The 24,641-nt window shown below is 53.9% G+C and overlaps 3 protein-coding genes across 5 annotated transcripts; 1 reads left to right on the top strand and 2 right to left on the bottom strand.

The window, feature by feature from the left end:
• OPTC (opticin) lies at positions 1 to 9,938 on the bottom strand. Of its 2 annotated transcripts, XM_073884503.1 has the most exons (7): positions 9,072 to 9,938; positions 6,066 to 6,348; positions 5,274 to 5,409; positions 3,552 to 3,710; positions 2,514 to 2,716; positions 1,225 to 1,320; positions 1 to 730 (listed from the first exon to the last, which is right to left on the bottom strand). In XM_073884503.1, the coding sequence occupies exons 2-7, from the start codon at positions 6,282 to 6,284 to the stop codon at positions 560 to 562; spliced, it is 984 nt and encodes a 327-aa protein (XP_073740604.1). In that variant the 5' UTR covers positions 6,285 to 6,348; positions 9,072 to 9,938; the 3' UTR covers positions 1 to 559. The 2 variants fall into 2 exon arrangements, with proteins under 2 accessions (XP_073740604.1, XP_025710832.1); XM_025855047.2 differs by lacking the exon at positions 9,072 to 9,938 and having other exon boundaries at positions 6,066 to 6,397.
• Positions 9,939 to 10,334: 396 nt separating this feature from the next.
• Positions 10,335 to 24,303, bottom strand: PRELP (proline and arginine rich end leucine rich repeat protein). Of its 2 annotated transcripts, none has more exons than XM_025855313.2 (3): positions 24,150 to 24,303; positions 15,270 to 16,243; positions 10,335 to 13,012 (listed from the first exon to the last, which is right to left on the bottom strand). In XM_025855313.2, exons 2-3 carry the CDS (start codon positions 16,225 to 16,227, stop codon positions 12,837 to 12,839), a joined length of 1,134 nt encoding a protein of 377 aa, XP_025711098.1. In that variant the 5' UTR covers positions 16,228 to 16,243; positions 24,150 to 24,303; the 3' UTR covers positions 10,335 to 12,836. The 2 variants fall into 2 exon arrangements, with proteins under 2 accessions (XP_025711098.1, XP_073740603.1); XM_073884502.1 differs by having other exon boundaries at positions 24,160 to 24,303.
• LOC112811298 (large ribosomal subunit protein eL38) lies at positions 21,184 to 21,485 on the top strand. Its single transcript, XM_025855314.2, has one exon. The coding sequence runs from the start codon at positions 21,213 to 21,215 to the stop codon at positions 21,423 to 21,425; it is 213 nt and encodes a 70-aa protein (XP_025711099.1). The 5' UTR covers positions 21,184 to 21,212; the 3' UTR covers positions 21,426 to 21,485.
• Positions 24,304 to 24,641: the final 338 nt, after the last annotated feature.

Raw genomic sequence — 24,641 nt, 5'->3', positions numbered from 1 at the left:
TATTACATTTTTTTCAACCTAATATATTTAAATGCGAGCTTATAATTTAATCTTTAATAAAAGCTGTGTTTAACGACTGGCTTACAAAATTCTGGAAAATGTAATAATTAGTTCTGCAAGCAAGCCTAGTAGTAAGAGCTGGCTAAAGCACGCCACTGCTTCTCCCGGTTCCTCCTTCTTTTTCTCCTCTTCCTCTTCCATGACTTCCCGGCATTCCGCGTGGGTAGGGGGATGGGGAATATGGCAATGAGCTTTGCTGTAGACGCTCCTCTTCTCTGAGTCAGGAGCCATAAGGTGTTAAGCAAAGAGGATGAGAAATGCAAATCTGGCTACTGAAGGACATTAACGCACGCATGTGTCTATGTGTCTCTGTGTGTGCATGCGTGTGTGCGTGCGTGTGTGTGTGTGCACGAGCGTGTAGAAGGTGGCGGAAGGGAGTGGGGGTGAGTTTTGCAACTGGATCCGGAGGCCGATTCCGGCCCGAGCGAAAGGCCACTGTGTGGAGGCGGTGGGCGCCTGTGGAAGGTGGTGAGGGCCCTCCCCAGCGTGGGCAGCTGAGCTAGCAGCAGCGGCCGGTGGGGAGGCGCGGCAGGCAGAAGTAGGCGCTGGGGAAGAGGCCCAGGTTGATGGGATTGCCGTCCAGGCGGATGTCTTCCAGCTGCCTCCGGCTGTGTTTGTGCTCCTCGGAGTCACAGAAGGCATCGCTCTGCATGGTCTCTATCATGTTATTCTGGAAAGAACACACTGACAGCTGCCCAGCGTCTGCCTGGAGAGTGCCCTCAGGCAGCGCCGAAGGTGCATCCATGAGCCCTCCCCAGCAGCTCCCCTCTTGAGAGTGGAGAAACCGAGGCACGTAAGGCCAAGGCCATGCAGCAAGGTGGGAGGAGAGGCGGCGTGGGGAGGCTGGTTGGAGAGCCAGCGGAGAGAGTAAGAGGGATGAGGGAGGGGAGGAGACAGAGCGGAGGGGAGGCCAGGGGAGGAACAGGCAGTCAGCTGAGATGGGAGGAAGGACATGGAAGGACAGGAAGCACTTTCAGGAGAAGGAAAGGAAGGCTGTCACACCAAGGCTGTGGACAATGGCCTGGGCAAGACCTCCGATCCCTGTCTCCGGTGAGCTCTCGGCGAAGGAGACGCCCGCCCCTGCTGCCTAAGCAGCCTCCCGGTTATCTGACCTCCACCCCTTGGGCTCTATTCAATGCTCTTGCTCTTGGGGGGGCTGCTCACCTGCAAGTGCAGCGAGCGCAGGCTCGGGGGCAGAGGCCCGGGGATGGAGTCCAGAAGGTTGTCAGCCAGATAGAGGAACTGCAGCTTCTCTAGCGCCTAGGGAGGAGGCAAAGGGCACGGGAGGCTGGCAGGTGCTGCTGGACCCAGCAGGGACGGGTGCCTGATGTGACCCCATTCGTTCCCTGAGGGTCTCTTGAGCCTCAGCCACGTGCCAGGCTTGGCACTGGGGGCTGCAGGGGACGCCCGGTCTCTCGGGAGCTCACAGGCACTAACTCCCACCGGATGCAGAAGGATCGATCATGCCTGCCACTGGGGTCTGGCAGCTGGGGGGGGTGGGGTTGTGAAGGAGCTGGTCAGCTGCAATGAGGAGCGGGTGAGGGGCGGGCAAGGGGCAGGGGTGGCGTGAAAGGGAGGACAAGGGGACAGTTCAGTCCGGCCTCAACCCTTCTGCTATCAGAAAGGGATTTTCCCAAAAGAAAAGTCTCCAAATGTTAAACCCGGGATGGCTGTGAAGAGCATGTTCAGGAGACATCCAGAGCCACCGAGTAAGAGCCACAGGCACCCAAGGCAAACTACGTCTGCTGGGGGGCAGTCGTGACCATGCAGCTCTTCATCTCCGCACCAGAGCTACTCCTGGAGCTCATCCGAGCCCTGTCGAGCGGGCAGCTGCTGGGGCCCAATTTGTGCCCGGTGTTTAGCCCTTCCCATCAGAACCGGCCAGCCAGCCATCAGTCAGATTGTCTCCCTTAAGCACTTGCTCACAGAAAGACAATGATTAGTTAGTGATGGGTTTTGGAAATAAAGGTTTCTGTAGAGTTAGGCTTTGGAGTCAGCACTATTGCAAGTCACATGCAAGCCAATGTTTTCGGGGAGCAGAAGCTGAGGGTGCAGACAGGTGAATGGAATGGATGCACGGAGAGAAGCCAAGAGGCGTGTGCCCAGTAGAGGGAGAGGGAGAGCTGCTGACCTTGGCTTCTGATGCCCCCCAACCCCCCCATTTCCAAGAACAGGCCCATGAGGCCTGAATTTCCTTCTCCTGGCGGTTCTTGGGCTGGCATGTTGTTAAGCACTTTCCTGAGTCAGAACTGGTCTCTTGCAACAACAACAAAAAAGTTTAATAAAACAATGGGAACAGATGAAGAAAATGGGGTTTGATTTTCAGACCCAGAACAGGGTTGGAGCCGGGCTGTCCCAGGAGGGCATGGTGTGTGTGTGTGTGTGTGTGTGTGTGTGTGTGGCCGTGGGCATGGGTGGATGTGGGAGATGGTGGGCTACACGCCCTGGCTCACCCTGAATGCTTCGGGCTGTATCCCCGAGCTCTGGAGCCGGTTCAGGCGGACGTCCAGGACCTCAATGCTGGCGGGCAGCATGGGCAGAGCTGCCAGTTGGTTCTCTGGGAGGATCAGATCCTGCAGGGCAGGCAACAGCCGGAGAGCATCATCATCAATGGAGAAGATGGAATTGCTGGAAAGGTCAATCCTCTTCAGTTTTGCTGTGGGGCATGGGGGAGAACACAGGGAGACACAGGACCTATCATCTTTCCTTGCCCCTGCTGGACCCCCCTGTACCCTGCTCCATCCCTTTTAAGATGGTGAAGGCCAGCCAGTTCTCCACCTGCATGAGGTCCCAGCAGGGAGAAATAACGTCATAAACCAGGACCCCCTGGGAAATCCCTCAGATTCTGCAATACACAACTCCTATACCTGGAGTTCTATCCTCTGTGGTGGCTGCCCACCTTGGATGGGTTTGGTAGAGGCAAGACCCAACAGGCCCACCGATGCCTGGACCCATTCCACCCCCACCTTTCACCGCTGGTTTACATAAAAGCATGCCGTGGCCCAGAAGGCTGTGGGAATTAGTGGCAGAGTCTGGATGAGAGCCCAGGTCTCCTAGCTGAGGCAGAGTTTAAGGCATAAAGGAGCAAAACACACAACAAACAACAAACAGGTAAACAGCATCAGGGCTATGGAGCCGATTTAGCCTGGCCTTGTCCAGAGGCCAGGAGGGTGCAGAGCTACAGTGGCTCAGAATCCTGAAAATGTAGGCTTGATCCTATCTTCCCCTTCCCAGCTTTCCAGAGCTTTGGGGAGAACAAATGAAAACAGGACATTTTTATTACCCAAAATCTTCAAGGGAAGGGATTAGAGAGACTTGGGGCTACTTCCATTTGGTACTGGGGAGACTGAAAGCTAACAGGGAAAGCCTAACTCAGGTGGGACACCGTGTCTGTGACTGTTCATGTGGCTGGCGGGGGGGGGGGGAGGGCAGGGGGCCTGGGGGTTCCCTCTGCCAGGCCTGCCCTCGTCTTCTGCCAGGGCACCACATACTCAGCCCTTGGAAGTCTCTGGCGCGGATCTGGCGGATGCGGTTGAAGCGGGCGTACAGGTAAGCAGTTGTCTTGGGAAGAGGAGGGATGTTCTCCAGGTCAGTATCGTCACAGTACACGGAGGAACCAAGGCACACGCAGACCAGACATGTGGGCAGGCCTGGCCCGGGTGGAAGACAGAACAAAGGGAGACTCTTCTCAGACCTCCTTTAGCCTCTGGGACCAATGGTGCTCACTCAGGGAGCGGCTGAGCCATGGCCTGAACAGAAGGTCACAGTGCGCTAAGGCACAGCTGTTGGCTGCTCCCAGCCTGGCACTCAGCCCCCAACCTAAGAGAGGCAGATCCATTCCCAGTTATTACCCAGTCCCGGACCCCTGGTGCTTTTATCAGGCTCCAGTCCTCTGTAGGTTTTTCTGGGCCTAGATGGGTGTTTCTAGGACATCCATCGGTCTCTTTTCTATAAGGCTCCTCTCTGGCCCCAAAAGGCACAATGACGATGAAATAAAGCCAGAATTAAGTGGACTGGCCAAGAGTTGCTCGCTCTGCCAGCTGCCTTGTGGGTGAGGAGTGAGTCATGTTCTGTATGGCTCTGAGAAGTGCAAGAAAGCCAAGGTGGAGTGGACACTGCTTGCCCAGAATTCATTTCCCCTTCTTAGGGGGTCAGCATCCCAGTTTTCTGTTGGGCAACAGCTCTCTCCTGTTCTCATTCCATGACCAGTGGTCATCAGACATGGGCCAGGCCATCCAACCCAAACTGGCTTTAGAAAGTTGGGAGGCTCTACGGGCTCATAGGCCTGAAGAGTGCAGGTGGTTTCCATCACTCGCCATTACAAGGGACAGAGATAATGGGAGACCAGCAGTCGTCCAACTCAAGGGGGAGGTCGGCTAGCAGTGACACAGCCCCACAGTGAAGAGGCAGCTCTTCTTTGCAGGCAGTGACCAGGGTAGGTGGAGCAGAGATGATCTCAGCGTCCTTCTTAGCCCAAGGCCTTGAATGACACATCCAGCTGAAGCCCTTTATGGTCTCTTTAAGCCCGAGATCCTGTAGCTCTGAGCGGTCACAGCTTCCTATTGATGCCCCAATACCCTAGATCCACCCAAGGCAAATATCTCAAGAGAATAGGAGCCAGGGACAAGCAAGTCAGGAATTAACTGCATCCCTCCTCTGCTCCAGTCCTGATGCCCAGCAGAGCGCCAACCCTTCCCTGCCAGATATGCCAGCATCCCAGTCTCCAGGAGGTCATCAGGGAGGGGGAAAGAGCTGCTAAGGGGGGAGTTTAGAGCCGAAAAGCAGTATGACTGCGTCATTTGCCCCCATGCCAAGTGACAGCCACGAAGTTATTTATTCTTCTCGACAGGCTTTTAATTGTCTCTAATCTAATTACCACTCAACCTGGTCCCCTAGTGATGCTGTTAATTAAGGTAGGGTGGCTCTGCTAGGCATAGCAGAGTGCTGACTTTTTCTTTTTTTTTTCTCCCTCCTATCCAATGTGTGCATTCGGCCAAAAGCATTAGGGATAGCCAGCCTCCCCTTTTGGGTTTTCTTTCTTTTTTTCTTTCTGTTCGTCCTGTGGCTATTTCTCCTCCTCTCCCTTACAGTGAGGGCTAGCCCCAACTTTCACTCCCTACCCTGACCACACTTCACCATGGTAGGCCCGGTGCCGGGTCATGGCTGCATGGCCTGTGACCCATGTGCATCGGGACCTGTGACCGTGAACTCACCGTGGCTGCTTGGCGAGTCCAGGACGCCCAGCATCGTAGGCCGGCTCATCGCGGGCTTTGAAGAGCGTGTCCTCGGGGTCACTGTGCTCTGTGTGGAACCAATCCTGGTTGGAGGAACCAGGCTGGTCACTATGACCTGGAGACAGAGCACACAGCATACAGTAGGCGAGTTTTTGCCTGAGAAGCACCTTATTTTGAACTCTGGGGGCCTCAGTGACCAGTTTCAAACTTGCGAAGAGTCGCTGAGGAGAAAGGGGGAGGGAGGAAGAGAACTCCCCAAAGAGCAGCATCTTCCTTATATGGAGAAGGAAATGGGCCCAGAGAGGGGCACTGACCGCCCTCACACAGCTAATGGGTGCAGGCTTTGGATCAGCCCCTGCAAAGGCCAGGAAGGGCCAAGAAAGGACTTCAGACTAGAAGACAGCCTAAGAGCAGACGGGCTCGTGGGGCTTCTTTTTCTCTCGAGAGTATGAAGACATGGCTGCCGCCCGCCCCTCCCAGTGATATATGGCTTATGGGCTGACTTAAAGGCAGGGGGACAGATAACAGGACTTCTAAGCGGGGGAGGATCCCATCAAGTTTACTACAAACCAGCTAAGAAACGGAACTTTGGTTATCCTCTCTCTTAGTATCATCTAAGTGACAAGTTCCTACGGAGCCACAAGTGTCTCCTCTTCCTGGAGAAAGAACGGAGCCTTGGAAGGCCTGCACGGTGGACAGCTGCAGAGGGGCCGGGCCCCGGACGCCCAGTGTCTTGCAGGGAATGCTGCCGGTCTGTTGTGTGCCCCTTACCTCGGGGAGCTGGTCCCCATAGTCCATGAGCCCCTCATAGTCGCTCAGGTCAATGACCTCATCGTAGTTGTCTGGGCCCAGGTCATAGTTGCCCAGGACTGCGTAAGAATCGCCTTCCCCGAGCGTCTGATCTCTCCGCTTCCTCTCCTTGGGGAGAGAAGCTGTCCCTGCCCCCAGCAGCACCAGACCCAGCAGTCTCAGGAAAGCCGGGAGTTTCATGGGGGCCCTGGGAGGAGGTGGCAGCAGAAGTGAAGATGGGGCTGAATCACCTCAGCGTCCAGTCCTGGGGAGTGGGCAGGAGGAAGGGCAGCCGTCTAAGAGACAGGGCTCTCTCGAGCTTCGGCTTCGTGGGAACCGCTCACAAACTTACCCCGCTTCCCGCCCCCACACTTGCAGACCCCCGCCATTCATGATACACTCAGTGCAGTGCGTTCATTGCATGTGCAAGCCCCCTAAAGGCTGGGGCTATCTTGGGGCGAGCATCTCCGGCCAGGCCCTCCCACTGCCAACCCCACTTTAGTGCCTACGTGCTCACAGACACACTTCTATTCACTCACACAGTCGAGTGTAGACACCTGGCAAAGGCTCGTTTACTCCTCGCATGCACACCCCCTCCTACTTGGGCACACTCTCGTGCATTTATACGGATGTCCTCTCTTGTACAACCACACACACAGAGTACAACCATTAGTCACTAAGCTAGGTTTAGAGAAACTTCATCATCAAGGAGTCTTGTGGCTTTTTAAAAGATTATTCATTCACTCACCCCTTTGCTCAACAAACATTTATGGGGTGTCTATTATGTTCCGGGCACTGGACTTTTCTCTGGGGGTGCAGAAATAAATAGGGCACACCTAGTGCATTCAGAGGACATGGGTTTAAAAGCTGACATATAGCCTAAAAAAGAATGTTGGTTTATAAAATATACTTTCTAAATGCAGCTTTTTGGAAACAAATGATGACAGAAACAAAAGTGTTCTTTGTATGTGATTGTGGGAGTATGTCCACATCTAGAGCATTCCCTAGGTGTCTGCGTGTGTGCACAGGTGATTGTGTACGTGCGCAATGAGCATGTGAGTGCGTGATGAGCGTGTGTCCATTTACGCACATATGCACGGAGAGGGGAAGGAATGTGTGTGGTGTGGGTGTGAGGGTGTGTTTGTGATAGTGCACAAAGCCAGCTGCGTAAGTGTCTAGCAGATTCTCCCCCTGTTAACTTTAGCTGGGCTAGGGGTAAGCCCTCTGCAGTAGCAAGAGTGAGCTCTTCATCAGAGCCTTCCCCCACTCCCACCCTCCGACTTCCCTTGCTTAGAGCCCTAAACTCCTTCCATCCCCCCCAATCCTGCCCACCTGCACCCCGGCCCCTCATGTGCATCCCAAAGGGGCCCAAGGGCCTCAAACCTTGAACCTTACCCCGTGGGTGCACGCACTCTTGTTTCAGAACCAAGCCTCGCAGCTTCCAGAGAAGTGGGGACGCTGGTGGAAAGGCCGTCTGTGGGCCAGGGTACAGGCAGGGGAGCTGGCTGAGACCGGCTTGTGGCCAATCAGACTTCTCTTCTTCCTGGTGTCCAGCTGTTTCCCCTCCTCTCTGCTCAGCGGGTCCCCCATCCCAGTCTTTTGTTTGGTGAGAGGGCGTTCTCTCTCTCTCTCCCTCTACCCCCTCCACTCCCACGCTCATATGTACCCCTCCCCACCTCCCACCCTGACCTCTCCTTCTCCTTCTCTGTCCGCTGCTTTTCTCTTTTCCAAGCCACTGTTGAGAGGCCTGGCAGTTTCTTCTCTCTAAGGGAGCAGGCAGCAGGTGATGGAGCACTCAGAGGGATGGGGCTTGCCTCTCTAACTTTTTTCAGATGGAATCCAAAGATTCAAAGAGGCTGAGTTAAGGCACTCTGACCACACTGCCACCCACCACCTGGAGCCCCAACACGGGACCATGACTGAACCAAAATCACCAGAGGGAGGCTCTGGTCCAAGAGAAGGGGGATGGGGGATGAGGTAGGATTTGAAGACCAATTTCAAGTTCCCAAATGATGGTGATGATGATGATGGCGGCAAGGAGGATACAAGAACTCTCCATCTGCCGAGGTTGGGCCCCAATCATGAACACCAGAAGCCACTGTGTGGGGGGGCCTAGATTTCCTGACGCCCAGGCCAGAGAGTTGTCCTTTGTTCATATGACCCTGCCCCTTTTCACCTTATCCCCCCTACCCTGCACACCCCAGTTCCGAGACCATGTGCCTTGATGTCCTCGGAACAGATGGCCTTGGCAGGACTCATCTCTGCCCTGGGCCTGCCAGGTGAAGGGGCAGATCGCACAGCCTGGCCCAAGGTGCAGTGCTTGGCCTGTGGTGTTCCTGGGCGCCAGCCGGTGAGGAGGCGGCATCCCCCAGCCCAAGGACCTGGTCACCAAAGAGACGCCTGTTCCCGTGCCCCTGGCAGCCCACCATCTGGGGAGAGGCACCAACAGGGGCTCTGCTGGGTGGAGGGGGAGGCAGCCCAGGAGCCAGCAGGGTGCCCAGGAAGCAGATGGTACATTTGGCGCGCTGTCCTCCCCGACTTTCTCTGCACAGCCTGGGCTTTGCAGGCGGAGACTAACCCTCCCCCAGGCAGGCTGGGCTCGGCTCCCCCTCCCCGTCCCATCCCACGCCTTTTATTCCCTGCGAGGAAAGCAAATGCGACTGTTCATTCATTCCCCCTGCCGCCTGCCCCCACTCTCCCTCCCCACTTTCTCAGAGACACGCACCCGCAATTGGTCCTCCCCCACGCGCTTTTTAAGCAATTCGGCCCCGCAGGCACAGCTAGTCTCCTAGGGCGCATGCGCAGGCTCCCCCCCCTCGTCCCCCCTGCACCCCAGGAAAGAGCCCCTTGGGCGCAGTAGTCTCATCTCAGACCCTCTCCCAGCTTCTACTCTCGCTTTTACAAGCTCGCCCGTCACACGCTCTCGTTCCCGCGGAGTTCAGGACTGTCCGTGGCATGCGTGTGTGACCTGCGTGGGAACGCGCTAACCTTCATGCTGTTGTGGAATGTGGCTCCGCTCCGTGGGGGCCTGCGCGAGGGGTCCAGAGGTGCGGGACCCTTCTAATCCCCGTGTCTCATTAGGAGAAGCACAAAGCATGCTGACGGAAAGGAGGTGGCAGGCTGTGGGGACAAGAGTCTGGCCAGCTGACCCTGTTGCTGCCCCTTTCATGGGCGGGCATGGAAATTTCAGGAACCCTCCTGCTTTTTGGACAACAGGGATATATTCCCTGCTGAGGACCTGTAGCCACATAACTCTGTGACCTAAACGCATTCCTCTCCCTTCCTCAGGCACTACTCCATGCCTTCCTAACTTTTGGCTCATGCTGTTTCCTCTCCTGGTTTTGTTCCCCCCGCTTCCCCCACCAGGCCAAATCTGATTCATCCCTGAAGATCCAGCTCAAATGACAGGAGCCATTCTGCTGTCCCTCCACAGGGGTAGAGGCCCTCTCCACCGTGCTCTTTGTACACTGCATCACTACAAACACTTAGGACATGGGATTACTCCATGGACGTTCCCCTTTCCCAAGCTAAGAATTCCTCACGGGCATGGACCCAGATATTACCTAGCCTTGAATTCTTGGCTGGGAACCTCAAACACAGGCGAGGTCCACTGAAAGCCTGCTGAGTTGAACTAAGCAGGTGTTAAGGAGGCAGAGTGGGAGGGGTGGGGCAGCATCTGGCAGTTTTCATTCTAAAGAAAACGGGGGAGGGGGCAGGGGGGATCACAAAATCACTTCTGAGTCAACCTTCTGTCTGAAGACAGACTTCCGGGCCCCCGGTTCACGCCCTTCGGCACGGCCTGGAGAACCTTTGTCCTTCACCCCCCGATACAGCTCTGCGGCTACTTTGTCTTCCCTATGCCGCAGCTCTGCAACTAGCCTGTAAATTGCCCTTGGTGGGAAATCGTGACTGTTTTGTGTCTTTCAGCATCTGGCTCTGGACTGAGCATTTGGGAGACGCTCAACAGTTTGATATCTGTGGTTTGAAAGAATCTGAGCCTCTGGGCTTCAAATGTAGCTATCAGATTTCTGATCTGACTTCCGGAATAATTTTTCATGACGGTTGTGAAGTTTGGCGGAAATTTGCCAAGAAAAGGCTTTGGAATTGTTTTCTTAAGAGTTTCTTAGGAGTGGGATCCTTTCTCCACCCATCTCCTTGGAGCCAGGTAAGAGGTGGGAGGTGGGGGAAGAAGGGTGGCAAGAGAACTTCAAAGTATTCTTGACTTGTTCACGCTGTCAGGTTGAAGCAGGATGTTTTTCATATTCCTTTATTTCCTCTGCTGTGAAGCGTGTTGGAGTGTAAAAGTTTGTTTCACAAAGTTAACAGGGTTTTGAAGAAGGAACAGATATATGTAGAGTAACCTACACATCTACTCACACACCTGTCTACGTAGGTGCCAATGGCACTGAAAGAATGAACTTGTGGATGGAGGAGGGGCTTCCTAAAATCCCCGGGAAGTCAGCACATTGTATGCGTGTGTGTGTGTGTGTGTGTGTGTGTGTGTGTGTGTGTGTGTGTGTTGGGAGGATGTTGCTTAAAGGCAATTTCACCTGAATCCCCTCTGGCTTACAGCTGCAGGGAGCAAGGGAGGAAGCAGACTTCATCTAGATGGGGGGATGGGATGATGGTGATTGTTTTGCTGCTGAAACAAAACAGTTTAGGTTTGGGGAGCTGAAATGCCCCCTGCCCCCAGGGAGACCCCAGGCGCTATGCTCCCCTGAGGGGCAGAGGTTGCAAGGTGTGAGGACGGTGCAGAAGCGGGGCTTATCCAGGCCTTAGCACCAGGTTGCTTATAGCCACGATAAGATATTGACTTTAAGCAGGAGCCTCGGAGAAACCAGCAGCAGCCAGGAAGGATGGGGCATTATATGGGAGCACGAGGGAAGGAGGCTAAGAGGAAATGGGCCCTGTTTTCTGTAAATGAGCAAAAGAGAAAGATGAGACAGACTGTAATGGGAATTTCTTGAAGTTAGGGACCTAGCTTAATCCAATTTCTTAAAAATCTCTGGAACTTTTCTTAGCCTAATGAGGCTGGGCATGTGTCCTGCTTACTTCTGGAACATCCACCCCCCCCCCCCGCCAACATATACAGTAGGGAGCTATAGAGGGGCAGCATCTCCTGGAGGAGTGAAGGAGAAGGGGAAGGTGAGTGAGCCCTGTGGGGCCCAGGCTCTGCTTGGAGGCCAGCCAAGCCACTCACCTGGCCCAGGCAGGGAGGGGAGAGGATTTCAAGGGGAGGGACAGTCCATATAGGGAATAAATTACTTACTGCAAGGGGCAGGGATAATAGATATTCAGAGCACGGTTTAAAGAGCATAGCTGCAGACTAGACCGTGGATGCTGGAGAGACCTGGGCGGGGCGTCTTAGCCCACCCCCTTGGTTTCCAGACGTGGGGGCTGAGGGCAGAAGGGACCTGCAAGGTCAGACAGCAAATGGGAACAAACTGCCTCCTCACCTGGGTTCCTGAGGGTTCCCACTTGTGCTCACTCATGATAGGGATCAGCCCCCCGCCTCGAGGCCTCTGTACCTTTACACCCTTTACATCCCAGAGGAGTGACTGTGCACATTGCCCAGGCCTCTTCAAATTGGAGCCTGAGGCCAGCTCCTTGGCCTTGTAAAACCATCCCAAAGAGGGGCGAGGAGGAAGACAGCAGCCAGCTGTGACCGGCACCAGCCACCAGGTGTCACTGATGTGTCTGCCTTAGAGGGGGAAAGCCCATCTGAGCTTGTGGAACAGGCTTCTGGGAGATTTCCGGAAGCTCCGCCCCTTCCAGAGCACTTTCTCATGAACTGCTTCCGGGCTTTGGACAGGATTGGGCCATCCACACTGATAGGGAACAGATGGTGGGGCGGGGCTGGTGGCTCTGTACCCTTCACTGTGGACACCGTGTGGCCCAGGGCATCAGGTCTCTTGTCCAGACTGGCAGGGAGGCTGCGGGACCCATCTGTACCCACAGGGGCCCAACCCTGGGGGCCTCTGATTCCCACCCCTCTCCCGCTGGCTGATTCCTGGTTCCTGGAGCTATTCTTCTCCTTGACTGTTCCTCCCTGCTCTTACTCTTGAGATAGAGAGGCCCGGCCAGAAGGGCGTGTGCGGAGGAGGGCCCCGGCTAGCCCAGTCAAGAGACTGCCAGATGCAGGCCCCTGCGGGAACCCTGACCCTTCACCCTCCTTCAGCCATTCCCTTGCACTTCCTTGCTGGAGAACGCGGGCTGGGAAAGAGCCAGCACAATGTCTGGTGCCAACGAACAGGGCGGTGGAGTAGCAGTTTTGGAAGGCGGGATCCGTGTCTAAGGGGCCTGTTGGGGCCAGAGCCGCCCATGACGGTGGAGTCTCCAGCAGGACTTTCCAAACCTCACCTCGGGGCTGCTCCTGACCGCCTTCTGCTTGCTTCGGCCGGGACCAAGTTCCAGACGTCAGCCCATGGCCCCGACTTACCCAGGAGTGACAGGGTAGAGGAGGAGGAGAGAAGAGGATGTCTTTAGACACACCTCTGTGCTTCTGGGGCCAGAAGCGTGGGCGTGCAGCGGGTGTCTTTGAGCTGGGTGAACCAAAGCAAGCCCTTAGAAGTCTTGCTCTAGAAGCGTCGGGTGCGGCAGGGTTATGTGGCTAGTCCCTGCCTCGGGAAGGCGGGGTAGGAAAGGCAAAGCTGGGAGCGAGAAAGGAAGATAGAGGACACGAGTGGTGGGCACAGGCACCTGGGCCACCAGCGTTCAAGTGCAGTCAGAGGAGATCCGGGGGCAGAGTGAGGCCTAAATGACCACGGACTGCAGCAGACGGAAGCACATCATGAGGTCCAGTGGGATGGGTGGCTTCAGGTGGTTCCCATCCAGCCGCAGGTAGCGGAGGTGTGGCACGTCCTCCAGATCCGAGGAGAAGTCATGGAAGGCAACTAGATTGTTGGGGCAAATCTGGGTCCCATTGATCTCTGTGGAGAAAGAAGGGAGAAGTCAGCAGGCGAGGTGGGTGGGGGGTCGGGACAGATGGGGCTGGAGGCAAAGATGAGGAAGGAGAAGGGGGGTGGACAACTGAGGGTAAGAACTCGAACTCTCTTCTCTGGAACCGACTGACCTTGGGAATGTGTGACAAAGGGTGGGTCAACCCTATCCCCCCCACCTCCCAGGCTCACTTTACTCGTCCGTAGAATGAACTGAGTCAGAACCAATCAACCATTGTTATTGGAAATTCACTCGGTGGAGTCGTGGAGGAAGTCAACTGTGAGCTGGACCTTCAGGGATGGGTGGGACCACAGCAGGTGGAGATGTGGGGGGTGGTGTTCTGCCAGAGTGACCTCCGGTTTGAAGGAAGTTGTAGAGGCCACTCAAGGCAGAATCTGGGAGTAGTAAATAGTACAGTGGGATGTCCTCGGGGAGAAAAGCTGGACAGCTAAGCGTTAGCCACGCGCGTGGTAGGCTTTCAAATGGAAAACGAGATTCCACTGTGTCCTTTGCCTCTGGTGCGATGACAGCAGGTTTGTCATCTTCGGAATGAGCTCCGTATTCCCCCTAAATCTTGCCTCTTTCATCATCTGTGGGGTCAGCGTTGTTGTTAGTGATCTTCTTCTTCGTCGTCGTCTTCATCTTCATCTTCTTCATCACTGGAGAACCCTGACATCAGTGGATTTTCTTCTCATGACCACTGTGACTTTGGACTGTCACCTTACCGCTCTGACATTTAGTTCCCAAATCTGTGAAATGGTGAGAATGGTGCCTTCCCCCCACCCCAGATGAGAGGATGTTGGCAAAGGCATTGTGCAGATTGTCAAGGATGGGGCAGGTGGCAGCATTAAGATCATTGCTGCGATCATGGCCATCACACTGACCTAGGGCTGGCTCTGCCCACTCTGTCCATCCTTGACACAGGACACAGGCTGGGCGCAAAGGATATCGGTGGATGGGGTGTGATTTTTCTGACTTCAGCCTCAAAAGGCAGGATATCCCCTTGGAGCCTGCCCTTCCCCACCCTGATAGAGACCTGCCGGCCATTAAGTAAGGTATCCTTTCTGCCTGGATTTTTGGCCTATCTAGCTTTTGGGGTAATGCGTTCCATCAGTTTGCTACCTGCAGGATAAAATTAAACAGTTTCCCCTTTTTCTGAATTTGTTTTTTTGCAAGCTTTATAAAAAGCCCTCCAACTTCCTGTAATTATCCCAGATGAATGAACAAACCTGTTCTCCCGTCCATTTGTTTCAAGATTGTAGGAATTCAACAATCTCCCTCTCATTCTTTGGCTTGGAAACTAAGGACGCCTAATAATATCTCAGGGGTGCTACCCTTTCCCCTTGGTCCCCTTCAACACTATCGCTGCTACATTCCTGGTGTGGGTGGAGCCTGGTTTTGTTCAAGGACCAGATAATATTCTCTCTCGTTTTTGAAGCTTTCTGTCGATGTTCTGCTCAGAGCTGACATTGTTGATCGAAGCAAAAGTGGGACTTCCAGCTTCTTCTTCTGGGCTGCAATCTTTACCCCAAGCCCAGGACCCTATAAATGTAGCGTAGGCAAATTCTACCTTAAATGTGCTCTTACGTGATGAAATACTCCAGCCTTCCAGCTAGACTCAGAAAGTGCCTGCGCACTGGCATATTCCTCTGGCTGCCGGGTCTTTACCGGCTGCCTACCCTGAGTACGTAGCTGCTTTGCTGTGAACATCTTTTAGAGATTCCTCAAAATCTAGGCTCAGCTTTCCTCTCATAACTGGCAGCTTGTTCAGGGGACAGGTCCAGGACGTTTCAGAGTAGTGACATTCAGAACACGTCACTGTTCTGCTTTTACGAGAATGTCTGGGACTGCATTCGTGTCTACCCAACTGTAGATTTGGAGGGCAGAGAGCCTGGGGCCAGCGAGAAGGGGCAGAGGAGGAAAAGCTCGTACCCTCCAAGCATGGTATTCTGGGCACTTTATCCATATTAGCCTATTAAATCCTCATATCAACTTTGTGACCGAAGGTATTGTTCCCCTTCTTATCTTACAGATGAGAAAACTTCCCAGAGAGGTGAGATATCTGTCCAAGGTCACACAGATAGTAAGTGACAAGGTCAAGATTTGAAGTCCAGTGCCAAACTGGGTGCTTTTTTGCTCTACCCCCCACCCCCTTCACCCCAAGCTCCTAGAAAGGATTGAGGCAATAAGAGCCTCCACTTCCCTGGCCATGGCCATGGCCGTGGCCGTGGCCCTGCCCCCACTCACTCTCTATGCTGTTGTTGTTGAGGTACAGGTGCTCCAGCTTGTTGCTGATGGCAGGCACACTGCTGATCTTGTTGTGCGACAGGTGAAGCACGAGCAGGTTGGAGATGTTGAAGGAGTTCTTGGGGAGCCCCCTGTCTGACAGCCTGTTGTAGTTAAGGCGAATGAAGGCAAGGTTGGGGAAACCCTTGAAGTAGCCATTAGGGATGGTCTCGATCCTGTTGCTGTCCAGGTAGAGCTGGTGAATGGCCGTGGGCACCTTGGGTGGCATCTTTCTCAGGATGTTGTGGGCCAGGTTGAGCTGCATGAGGTTCTTGAGGCCCTGGAAGGTGTCAGGCTTGAAGACGCCATCACTCAGCTTGTTGTGTTGGAGATCCAGGAGCAGCAGGCTGTCCAGCTTGCTGAAGACGCCGGGCGGGATTCTGGAGATCTGGTTCTGGCTCAGCCTCAGCTGCTCCAGGTTCCGGGGCAGGGCTGAGGGCACCTCTTCGAGCTGGTTCTTCTCCATGTAGAGGAATATCAGACTGGGCAGTTTCTCCAGTACCTTCTGGTCTATCTTTCGAATTCGGTTGTTATCCAGGTTGATCCACCTCAGGCCTGTGGCATTCTGGAAGGACTCCACTGGGAGCTCAGTTATGAAGTTGTTCTGCAGATAGAGGTAATGGATGCGGGGCGGGATGACAGGGACCTTCCGGAGGTTGCGGCTGTCACAGTAGAGGGCAGACGGGAAATCCGGCGGGCAGTAGCATTCCCGGGGGCAGTCAGGGAAGATTGAGGGAGGGCCTGGTGGGAGGGGAGGGGGCAGGTCTGTAGGCTCCAGTGGCTCATGGGGCTGAGAAAAGCTGGGGGTGGGCCTGGGTCTGGGCCTGAGCCTGGGTCTTGGTCGTCTTGTCAGCTGGCCTTGGGCCACTGAGGCCAAGATGAGGAGAAGTGGGAGGAGCCAGCAGAGGGATGACCTCATGATCCAGGTGACGCACCTGCAGGGAGGAGACACAGGAAGTCATTAGCCTTCTGGGCCCCGTAATTAGAGGCCCTGTCTTGGCACGAGAGTTGGCCAGGGGAGCCGTGGGAGAGACCTGTCGAAGCATCTCGTCGTCTGCCTGTATCCAGCAGGTAAGAAAATAACAAGGACTTGAGGGTCTGGACCCCTGGCTCACAGGCCTTGCCTGCTCTGGTGAGGATGAGCCATCCTGGCAGAAAGCACATTGGCTGTGAATCAGGAGCACTGGCGCTTGCTGGAGAAGACCCTTAACCTCTCTAGCGCTTGGTCTCCCCACTTGCAGCATGGGCAAATCATCCCTGTTCCTAGAAGAGGGATGTTAGGAGACATGAACCATAGAGTCCTAAGTGGTCCATCTGGATGGGTCCTTAGAGATCCCATAATTCAGTGGTTTTCAGACTGTGCCTCTGTTTCTGTAGAGTCCCCCAAGGGAGGGAGACCGAATAGGTGGCCCCAGGGCACCCCCAACTCACCCCTGTGCCAAGCTGAGCAGCTCTGTGCTTTTAAATCTGTTATATAAAGAGGTTTGGCCAAAGCATGTATTTGAAAGAAATGTCACATTGCTAAAAATGGTTTGAAATCCACCAATCGAGCCCAGATTCTACTGTTTACAGAAATTGGGTCCTGGAGGGATGAAGTGGTTTGCCCAGGCCAGAAAGCTATTGAACAGCAAGCCCAGGACAAAAACCCAGGTCTCCTGCCTTCCAGAGCAGGGCTTGCAGAGGTCCTGGAAAGGAAGGCAAGTGCTGTAGACACACTCGTGTCTTGTGTCTGCCCCTGCTCGCTCCTCACCCCTGCGCTCAGCTCAGGGAACGCTGCTCTTTGCCAGCCAGAGGCACACCAAGAATTTCTCCCCAGATGTGGAGGCTCCTGTGAAAATAAACAGGGCAGGGATCAAAAGCTGTGGGGAAATCACTTTCCTTTCTTCTGACATGTTCTCGCCGCCCCCATATCCACTGGAGCTGGCGGTGTTGAGACTGGATATGAAGAAGAATTTCCTGCTGGCCCCCTGTCATAGTGGAATAGGTCACTGAAGGCTATTTTGGAGCCGTGCTCCCCAGTGGCTCTGATCAGCCTTCAGATAGGATCATGGGGGTTGAGTTTAATTAAGCTGGAGAAATAGCAAGAGGACCAGGGCTGCCGACAGAGTGGCAGCTCCCCCCAGCTTCCTCCCCTCACTGGCCAGCCAGCCAGGAGGGGTGCAGGCAGGGGCGGCCCACACCCTCTCCTCCACAGGGCCATCAGCCCAATGACGCTCCCCTCTGGGCTACAGCCAGCGTCTCTGTCCCCACACTGCTTCCGCTGGTCCTCCTTGCTGCTTTCTTTCGAGGTGGTCTGCCCCTCCACTCCTGGGGCTCCGGGCGGGGATACAGGTTTCCTGGGGTTCTCTGACCTAGGGTGGGCCGCCCTGTGTCCCCAGGTGCATCTGGACGCTGGGATCATGCCCCTGTGCCAGGCCTCTCGCTAGCTTTCCTTTGAGCCCCCATCAGCTTGCACTCCTTCCTTGGATGCTTCTTGCTGGCCTTGCTCAAAGGAAGATGAGGTGGTCTTCCTCACCAGCTGCTTAGTTCTGGGCCAGGTGCTCAAAAGGCACCGAATGTGACAAGAAACAGCAGAGAGGGCAGACCTCAACCCGAGGGGTAGAGGGTGTGTCCCTGCACCTTTCACACGCACACCCTCCACACCTAACCTGCGCTCTCTCTCATACACACACACACACACACATGAGCAAGCCCATGTTCACATGTCCACTGTGTGTATGTGTGTGAATCCTTACACAGTACTCTGAGAATGGGAGGGACGGAGGGAAAGAGGGAGAGAGGGAGGGAAGAAGGGAGGGAGAGAGGGAGGGAAGAAGGGAAGATTGAAGAGGAGACAGGAGGGAAGAGATTGCCCTGCAGTCTCTGTGGTTCTCCATCTCCTTCTAAGGGGGTCTCTCCCCAGGCAGGCCTCTCCAAGGGGGTCCACAAGGGCCATTTCCCTGGGCCTCCTATCACGAGGAAGAACCATGCAGTTAGATTCTCAGCTTTACCTCCAGCTGAGGATCCAACAGTCCCACAAGGACTGAAAAGAGCAGACATTCATTGTAAACTTGAGTCTTGTTGCCAGGCCCTACACCACTGAGGACTGGTGAGCTATGAATTAGTATTTCATAAGTCCTGTAATTTTCTTGAAAATAGCACAGTCAAAAACGTTTTAAGGGGGTGGTTAAAGCATTAGTATGCTGAACACAAACATTTTTAAAAGCCCCCATTTTTGTGACCCTATTTGTTCTGGCATTTCTTTATTTTCCGATTACCTGGGAGCCAGAAATAAGCCAGAAATCCCTCAGGATGTGAAGCTCTGCTTCAGGGAGGCTCCCCATTTCCCTCCCTTGCCTTTGTCACCAAAAGCATCTACCAGGTATTGCGTCTTGAGTTAAGCAAGTAAAACTTGTCCAGAACTTCCAGCAAAGGCTGCTCTGTGGGGCTCGGTGACCGGGCAGCTGGCCTTGGCTCATGGGTGTCTCCAGGGGGCTCAGGGCCTGGGCAGCCCTGGTGCCCACTGTCAGGACGGACAGTGCTCCTTCCATCCACAGTGAGCACAAGTCTTTCCCATCCCCAAATCCTGCGCCAGACCCTTTGGGAACTTCTCTATCTTCCCCCACCCCCACCCCCCACTGCCCCCAAGCCCCAAGCCCCAAGCCACCTTCTGACCCTCTTACATTCCAGACCTCTGAGGCTGGCCACGCTCCTCGAAGAGCCACAAGGAGGTTTCAGAGGAAAAGTTCTCTGTGCCTGATCCATGGAGAAACACTGCATCTGTTCAGTTCCCCTTCTCTAAGCCCCAGGGCTCAACGACTCTCCACTGTGTGTGTGTGTGTGTGTGTGTGCGCGCGCGCGTGCGCGCACGTGTGCACATCCATTCTGCTTTCTTGAGAAAATAGAGTTCATTTCTAAGCCTTTTTTCACTGGGCAACGCCTCTTCCTGCTGGAGCCTGAGTGTCCAGAGGGGAGGTCCTGACCACAGCCGTTGCTCCTGGCGGTCCTCAGCGAGGTCCTAAGTCCCGAAAGCAGAATCTGTGTGACAGGGTGGAGGTCCCTGGACTCCCAGGGGAGTCATAATCCGCCCCCCTCAACAAAGCCCAAAGTCACACTTTCTTCTGTTCCTGCCTTCCAGAGCTTTCCATCCAATCATAAATTCCCTTACTTAGGGTGGGTCATGAGTGTGTGCAGATTTTTCAATTTCGTATGCCTTTGCAGGCACACCTCCCCACCCCCAGCTTTCTGCTGGGCAGTGCTCCCTGCTCCGTCAACGGACTCCCGTGGACCAGCAACCACGGTTCTGGGCACCAGCATCTGCTCAAGAGAGCTGCTGCTTCACGGGGGCAAAGCCCAACCCAACATTCACTCTCTCACTTCAGAACATTTCCTGCAAGAGTTCTCCGTGAATTTCAGTTCAAGTATTGGAGATCTGGGCTTGCATCCTGGCTCTGACCCTCCTCCTCAGGCTCTTCATTTGTGTGAGGATGGAATGAGAGCACACACATGAAGGCATGTTGTAGAGCAGAAAATCTCTACCACTGGCAAGGGGTTCGTTTATTCACCTATTTATTTATAAAAGAGCCAATTCTCCCGGGAGACTGATTTTTAAAGTGAGATAACCCTCATCCCTACGTGGCTCGTGAACTCATTCATTGAAGGCTCGAACATCCAGGACTAGTGCAATGTTGAGGCTCAGGGCAGGGCTGGGTTGAAGTTCACGTGGGTTTGTCAAGTCAGTACGAGCAAGTTTAAGGGTAATTGGCTTCGCATGAAGAGTCTGGCATCGGGGTTGGGCTGGGAGTAAGGTTGGGTGTGTCTCCCCAGGTTGAAGAAGGATTACTCCACACTACAGTTGACCCTTGAACAACACAGGTTTGAACATCGCGGGTCCACTTACACAGATATTTTTCGATAAATATATGTACAGTCTTATAAATGTGTTTCCTCTTCCTTAGGATTTCTAAATCACATTTCTTTTCTCTAGCTTACCTTATTTTAAGACTGCAGTGTATAATACGTATAACTACAAAATATGTGTTAATCCACTGTTGATGTTATTGGTGAAGCTTCTGGTCAATTGTAGGCTGTTAGTAGTTAAGTTTGGGGGGAAGCAACAGTTATGGGAGATTTTTGACTGTGTTGGGCTTGGCAACCCTAACCCCTGTGCTTTTCCAAGGGTCAGCTGTGCTCACTGGCAGTCTTGCTCTTGTCAGATTTCCTGCCTAGTTGGTCACCTCTAAGCCTCCATGGCTTAACTCAGCCGGTGGCCCTACCATGGATGATGGGGCTGCTCCCCGCCCCAGAGCCACAGCCATGGACATCGGGGTGACCCTCTTTCTTTGTCCCCTTCTTTGTGTTCTGCACCCAGACTTCTGAAAGCTGTCCTGCTCCCTTTGTCTCTTCCAGAAGCCCAGAAGGAGGTTGGAAGCCAGGAGAATCAGATGGTCATCTGTTAGCAGAGGAGTTGAGACAGCCCCCCTCCCCATCCAGGCTGCCTGAGCCCCTTTCAAGGCCTCCAAGTAGGGCTCATGTGGTCCTCAGGAAACAAAAGGGCTGATAGGGAGGCATGATGAATTCCACACACTATTGATGCAGCTGCCCCTTTCCTGGGGGGTCAATCTGTATAAGGGTGAGCCTGACTGGGGCAGTGGGGGCACTAAACAGGGGGTGAGGGTTCTCAGCGCATCTTCCGCTACCTAGTTACGTGAGCCTGTCTTCAGCCTCAGTTTCCTTACCTGTAAAACGGGGATAACAAATCTTTCCTATCCCTATATTCCTCACCCAGTTGTTGTCAGAAACAAGTGTGAGAAGCGACTTTAAAATGAACCTCAGATCAAAAAAATACTAAAAATACTTTTCCGTCCTCCTTTCTTGCTGCTTGCTGTGCCGGCCGCGCGCTCCCGTGCGCTCCCCCCCGTAGCCATGCCTCGCAAAATCGAGGAAATCAAGGACTTTTTGCTCACGGCCAGGCGAAAGGACGCCAAATCCGTCAAGATCAAGAAAAATAAGGATAATGTGAAGTTTAAAGTTCGGTGCAGCAGATACCTTTACACCTTGGTCATCACGGACAAGGAGAAGGCAGAGAAACTGAAGCAGTCCTTGCCCCCAGGTCTGGCAGTGAAGGAGCTGAAGTGAACCTGGCCCACTGATTTGAACTGTATTAAAGTTTTAAAAATTCTTAAAAAAAATACTAAAAATAAATATAACACTATTATGGAGAGACCATCTGTCTCCCCAGCGTCTACCACAAGGCAAAATGTAAACAGAATGAAGTATTTTTGGCCTGAGGCCACTAGTCCAGAAGAGCACATTTTCCAATCTGAGGCAATAGGGACAAAATGGGGTGAGATGGCCGTCCTCCTCTGGCAGCCTGGCACCTCACCATATCCTTCGTTCTGCCTCCAGCCCCTACTATCTCCAACCCCTGAAGAAAGCCTAGAAGAATCTGTCTGATGTCTCGAGCACTCGTAGATCTGGGTTCCAACCCTGCAAGTCTCCAGCTGCTTAGCTGCATATGCTTGGGCAAACCTCCTACCTCTACTGGGCTCTAGTGTCCTCATCTGTAAAATGGGCATATTAACCCCTTCTTACCAGACTGTTTTGAGGGTTAAATGAGTGAATGTGTTTAAAGTGAGTGCTCAGTGAACATTAAGCTGTTGTTGACATATTTTCAAAGTAATTGGATCTCTTTCCCTCTAGCTTGGCCAGCCAGATGCAGGGATTCTTGTAAGTGGGTACTGGCTTCTGGATTTTCCCCAGCTTTTCCACACAGAGCAACCTCCTCCCTTTGGGGCCTGTGAGACCACCATTGGGTCTTAGAACCAACGAGTCGGAGAGACTATAGGAGCCCCCAGCCACCTGGTAGAAGGCTCACTTTGTCTTTTCAATTCACTAACCCCACCTGGAAGACTTTCTGTAGCGGGTGAGGGGACGCTGGCCAGGGAAGGCCCAGTCTCACCGCCTCAGCTGGCTCTGGAGCCCCCTGTGATCCATGACTTCCCCTCCCCAACCTTTTGCACTTGGCTTTTTTGCCCCTTCCAGCCTTGACATGCTTCCCTCACCTGCCCAGTAAAAGGGGCTGCCCACCGGGGAAGGGAGGAGGATTGCAGAGCTTGGTGTTTCAGCCTGTCCTCTCTCTGACCACAAGAGGACAGAGAGCTGTGGGGCAAGGGGAGAGGAGATCCAGAAGGGATGGGGAAGGGCCCAATCCAGGGCCCAGGGCAGGCGGATTAGCAAGTGAGAGGAAACATAAGCGCTTTGGAGTTATCTTGGGGGAACTTTCTGGGATGTTCCCTATGATGTGGTTGCCGGGGCTTGCGGGGAAGAGGGGGGTGGGAACGCGCACCTGAAGGAACAGGCTGGCCCGTCTGGGACACTCTGGAGCTCCTCCACCGGACGATTCTTGTCCAGGAAACCACACAGCCCTTCTGCCCAGCTAACACTGCCCTGAGTCCTGGGCTCTTCAGTCCCAGCATGGGTGACTCTCAGGCCCCTGATTCAGGTTCTCAAACCCTGGCTGACTGTCAGGAACCCCTCAAGTGTTAAACAATAGATTCCTGGGCTCCATCTGGAAGGTCTGGAGTGAGGGGTCCGGGCATCTATATTTTTAGTAAGCTCCCCTACCCCCCGAATCAGTCAGAACGGGGGAGATTTTGAAGATCAACCACATTCGGGGACCCTGATCAGCCCACGCTACCTGCCCTGGGAGAACACTCTCTCTGCTGTTGCAGAGTTGAGTAAGTTGGGGAGAGGGAGGGGCTACTTGGAAAGGAGCCCCATTCACTGACCCACTTTAGCTCCCCTGTCCTGACTGATTCAGGAATTACTCTTTTTGCCCTCTGCCATAAGGATCCCTTGCCAACCTGGGATGATTTTGAAATTGCTTTAAAGAGAAATCTTTTCTGGCTGCCTGCAGAAAAAATAAACGAGTTGCCCTCCAGAGCTGGGAATTAGGACCTCCAAGTCTTGGAAGCTGGGTTGCTTTCTTCCCTTTCTTTCCAAAAGCCAAGTGCTTTGGACCAGAGAAGGAAATTCAGAACTACTGGGACGATACTGTGCAGGTTGGAAAGGCACTTTTTTCTCCCTCCTACCCAATTAAGTTCGGAAGAATGAAAAAAACCCTCAGTGCTTGCTCTGGTTCATCTCCTCCCTCTCAGCCTCAACTCAGGGCACATGATTTTCCGCTCTGCCATCTCAGTGGGAAGACGCACTTTCTCTTTGCTCTTCCAGCTGGGAAGCTTGTGAGAATGTGAGAGACAAGATGGAGAGAGAGAGAGAGAGAGAGAGAGAGAGAGAGAGAGAGAGAGTGTGTGTGTGTGTGTGTGTGTGTGTGCTGGCGGCCAGTCTCTGTGCTCTCGCTCTGCATGTGGGACGCAGAGTGGAGCTGAACGGACAGGACACCTTCCTATCATGTGTGTGTTTATGTGTGTGGGCAGTGAACACGCAGCCTCCCTGTGACGTGTGTGTGCCCCTGTGGCGGGGTGTGACAATATGGGAAAAGTGCAAAGAAATGGGTTCTAGAGTCGGGTTTCCATAGAAACACCTGCTGTGTAGGAATACTGCGCGCAGCCTAACTCCCTGTGCTACAGCAAACCTCTGAACCGAGAAAGTTGAACTTTTGCATCAAGCAAATACATGCGCACAGAATGAGGGAGAGAAGGTAGAGGAGGAGCGTGCAGAAGAAGTGTGGAAGACCCGCTGGAGCTCATTTGAAAGACGTCTTTCCTACATCAAAACGAGAAAAGGTGGGAGGAAGGAAGGAAGGAAGAGAAATGGATCAGTAAGGTCAGTTGGACAGAGTAGGAGGAAACCTGCTGGAGGAAGGGGTCTTCCCCCCCCCATCTCCCCCCCTGGGCTTACCTGCACACACCTGCCTCTCCTCTCAGCTGTGGGTTTAGTCCCCCGGCAAGGCTCCCCCTCTTCCTCCCCCACCCTTCGGTGGAGCTGTGGCAGCAGAGAGCCTGCTAGAAGTTCTGATCTCCCAGTGGTGCCTGCGTGCTTGTGTTTGCCTGACTTTTCCTCTACCAGATCCTAGTGGGGTGGGGAGGTTAGGTTAGGGGGAGGGACAGGCAGATTGTAGGCAGGGAGGGGAAGGAGGAGGGAAGGGAGGGAGGGAGGAGGGGGGAAGGGAGGGAGGGAGGGAGGGAGCTTGGGAAAGGAGGAATGACAACAATAAAGTCTTTATTTGGCAGCCAAAACTCCCAAAGACTTCATCCACACACCATGCCCACTAACGGACTCGTTTTTAATAACATTTCCTTCTGCTGCTGCTTCTGGGGGGGTATTGTTTGACCCGTGTTTGGAAAACAAGCCAAATTAACAGAGGAAAAAGTCATGAAAAGCAAGCTCTGT

This window comes from Callorhinus ursinus, unplaced genomic scaffold, assembly GCF_003265705.2.
Source record: "Callorhinus ursinus isolate GAN/ISIS: 27379988/994484 unplaced genomic scaffold, GSC_fseal_2.0 scaffold57, whole genome shotgun sequence".
Taxonomy (NCBI): Eukaryota; Metazoa; Chordata; class Mammalia; order Carnivora; family Otariidae; genus Callorhinus; species Callorhinus ursinus.
This window is presented reverse-complemented; position numbering and strand designations above follow the sequence as displayed.

Excerpts from the sequence above, each read along its gene's own strand:
- OPTC (XM_073884503.1), bottom strand. The coding sequence starts at position 6,284 with ATGAAACTCCCGGCTTTCCTGAGACTGCTGGGTCTGGTGCTGCTGGGG. Across the intron at positions 3,711-5,273 it reads GGACTCGCCAAGCAGCCACG|GCCTGCCCACATGTCTGGTC; the intron begins GTGAGTTCACGG and ends CACCCGGGCCAG. Across the intron at positions 2,717-3,551 it reads CAGAGACTTCCAAGGGCTGA|CAAAACTGAAGAGGATTGAC; the intron begins GTATGTGGTGCC and ends CATGCCCCACAG.
- PRELP (XM_025855313.2), bottom strand. The coding sequence starts at position 16,227 with ATGAGGTCATCCCTCTGCTGGCTCCTCCCACTTCTCCTCATCTTGGCC. Across the intron at positions 13,013-15,269 it reads CAACAACAACAGCATAGAGA|AGATCAATGGGACCCAGATT; the intron begins GTGAGTGGGGGC and ends CTTTCTCCACAG.
- LOC112811298 (XM_025855314.2), top strand. The coding sequence starts at position 21,213 with ATGCCTCGCAAAATCGAGGAAATCAAGGACTTTTTGCTCACGGCCAGG.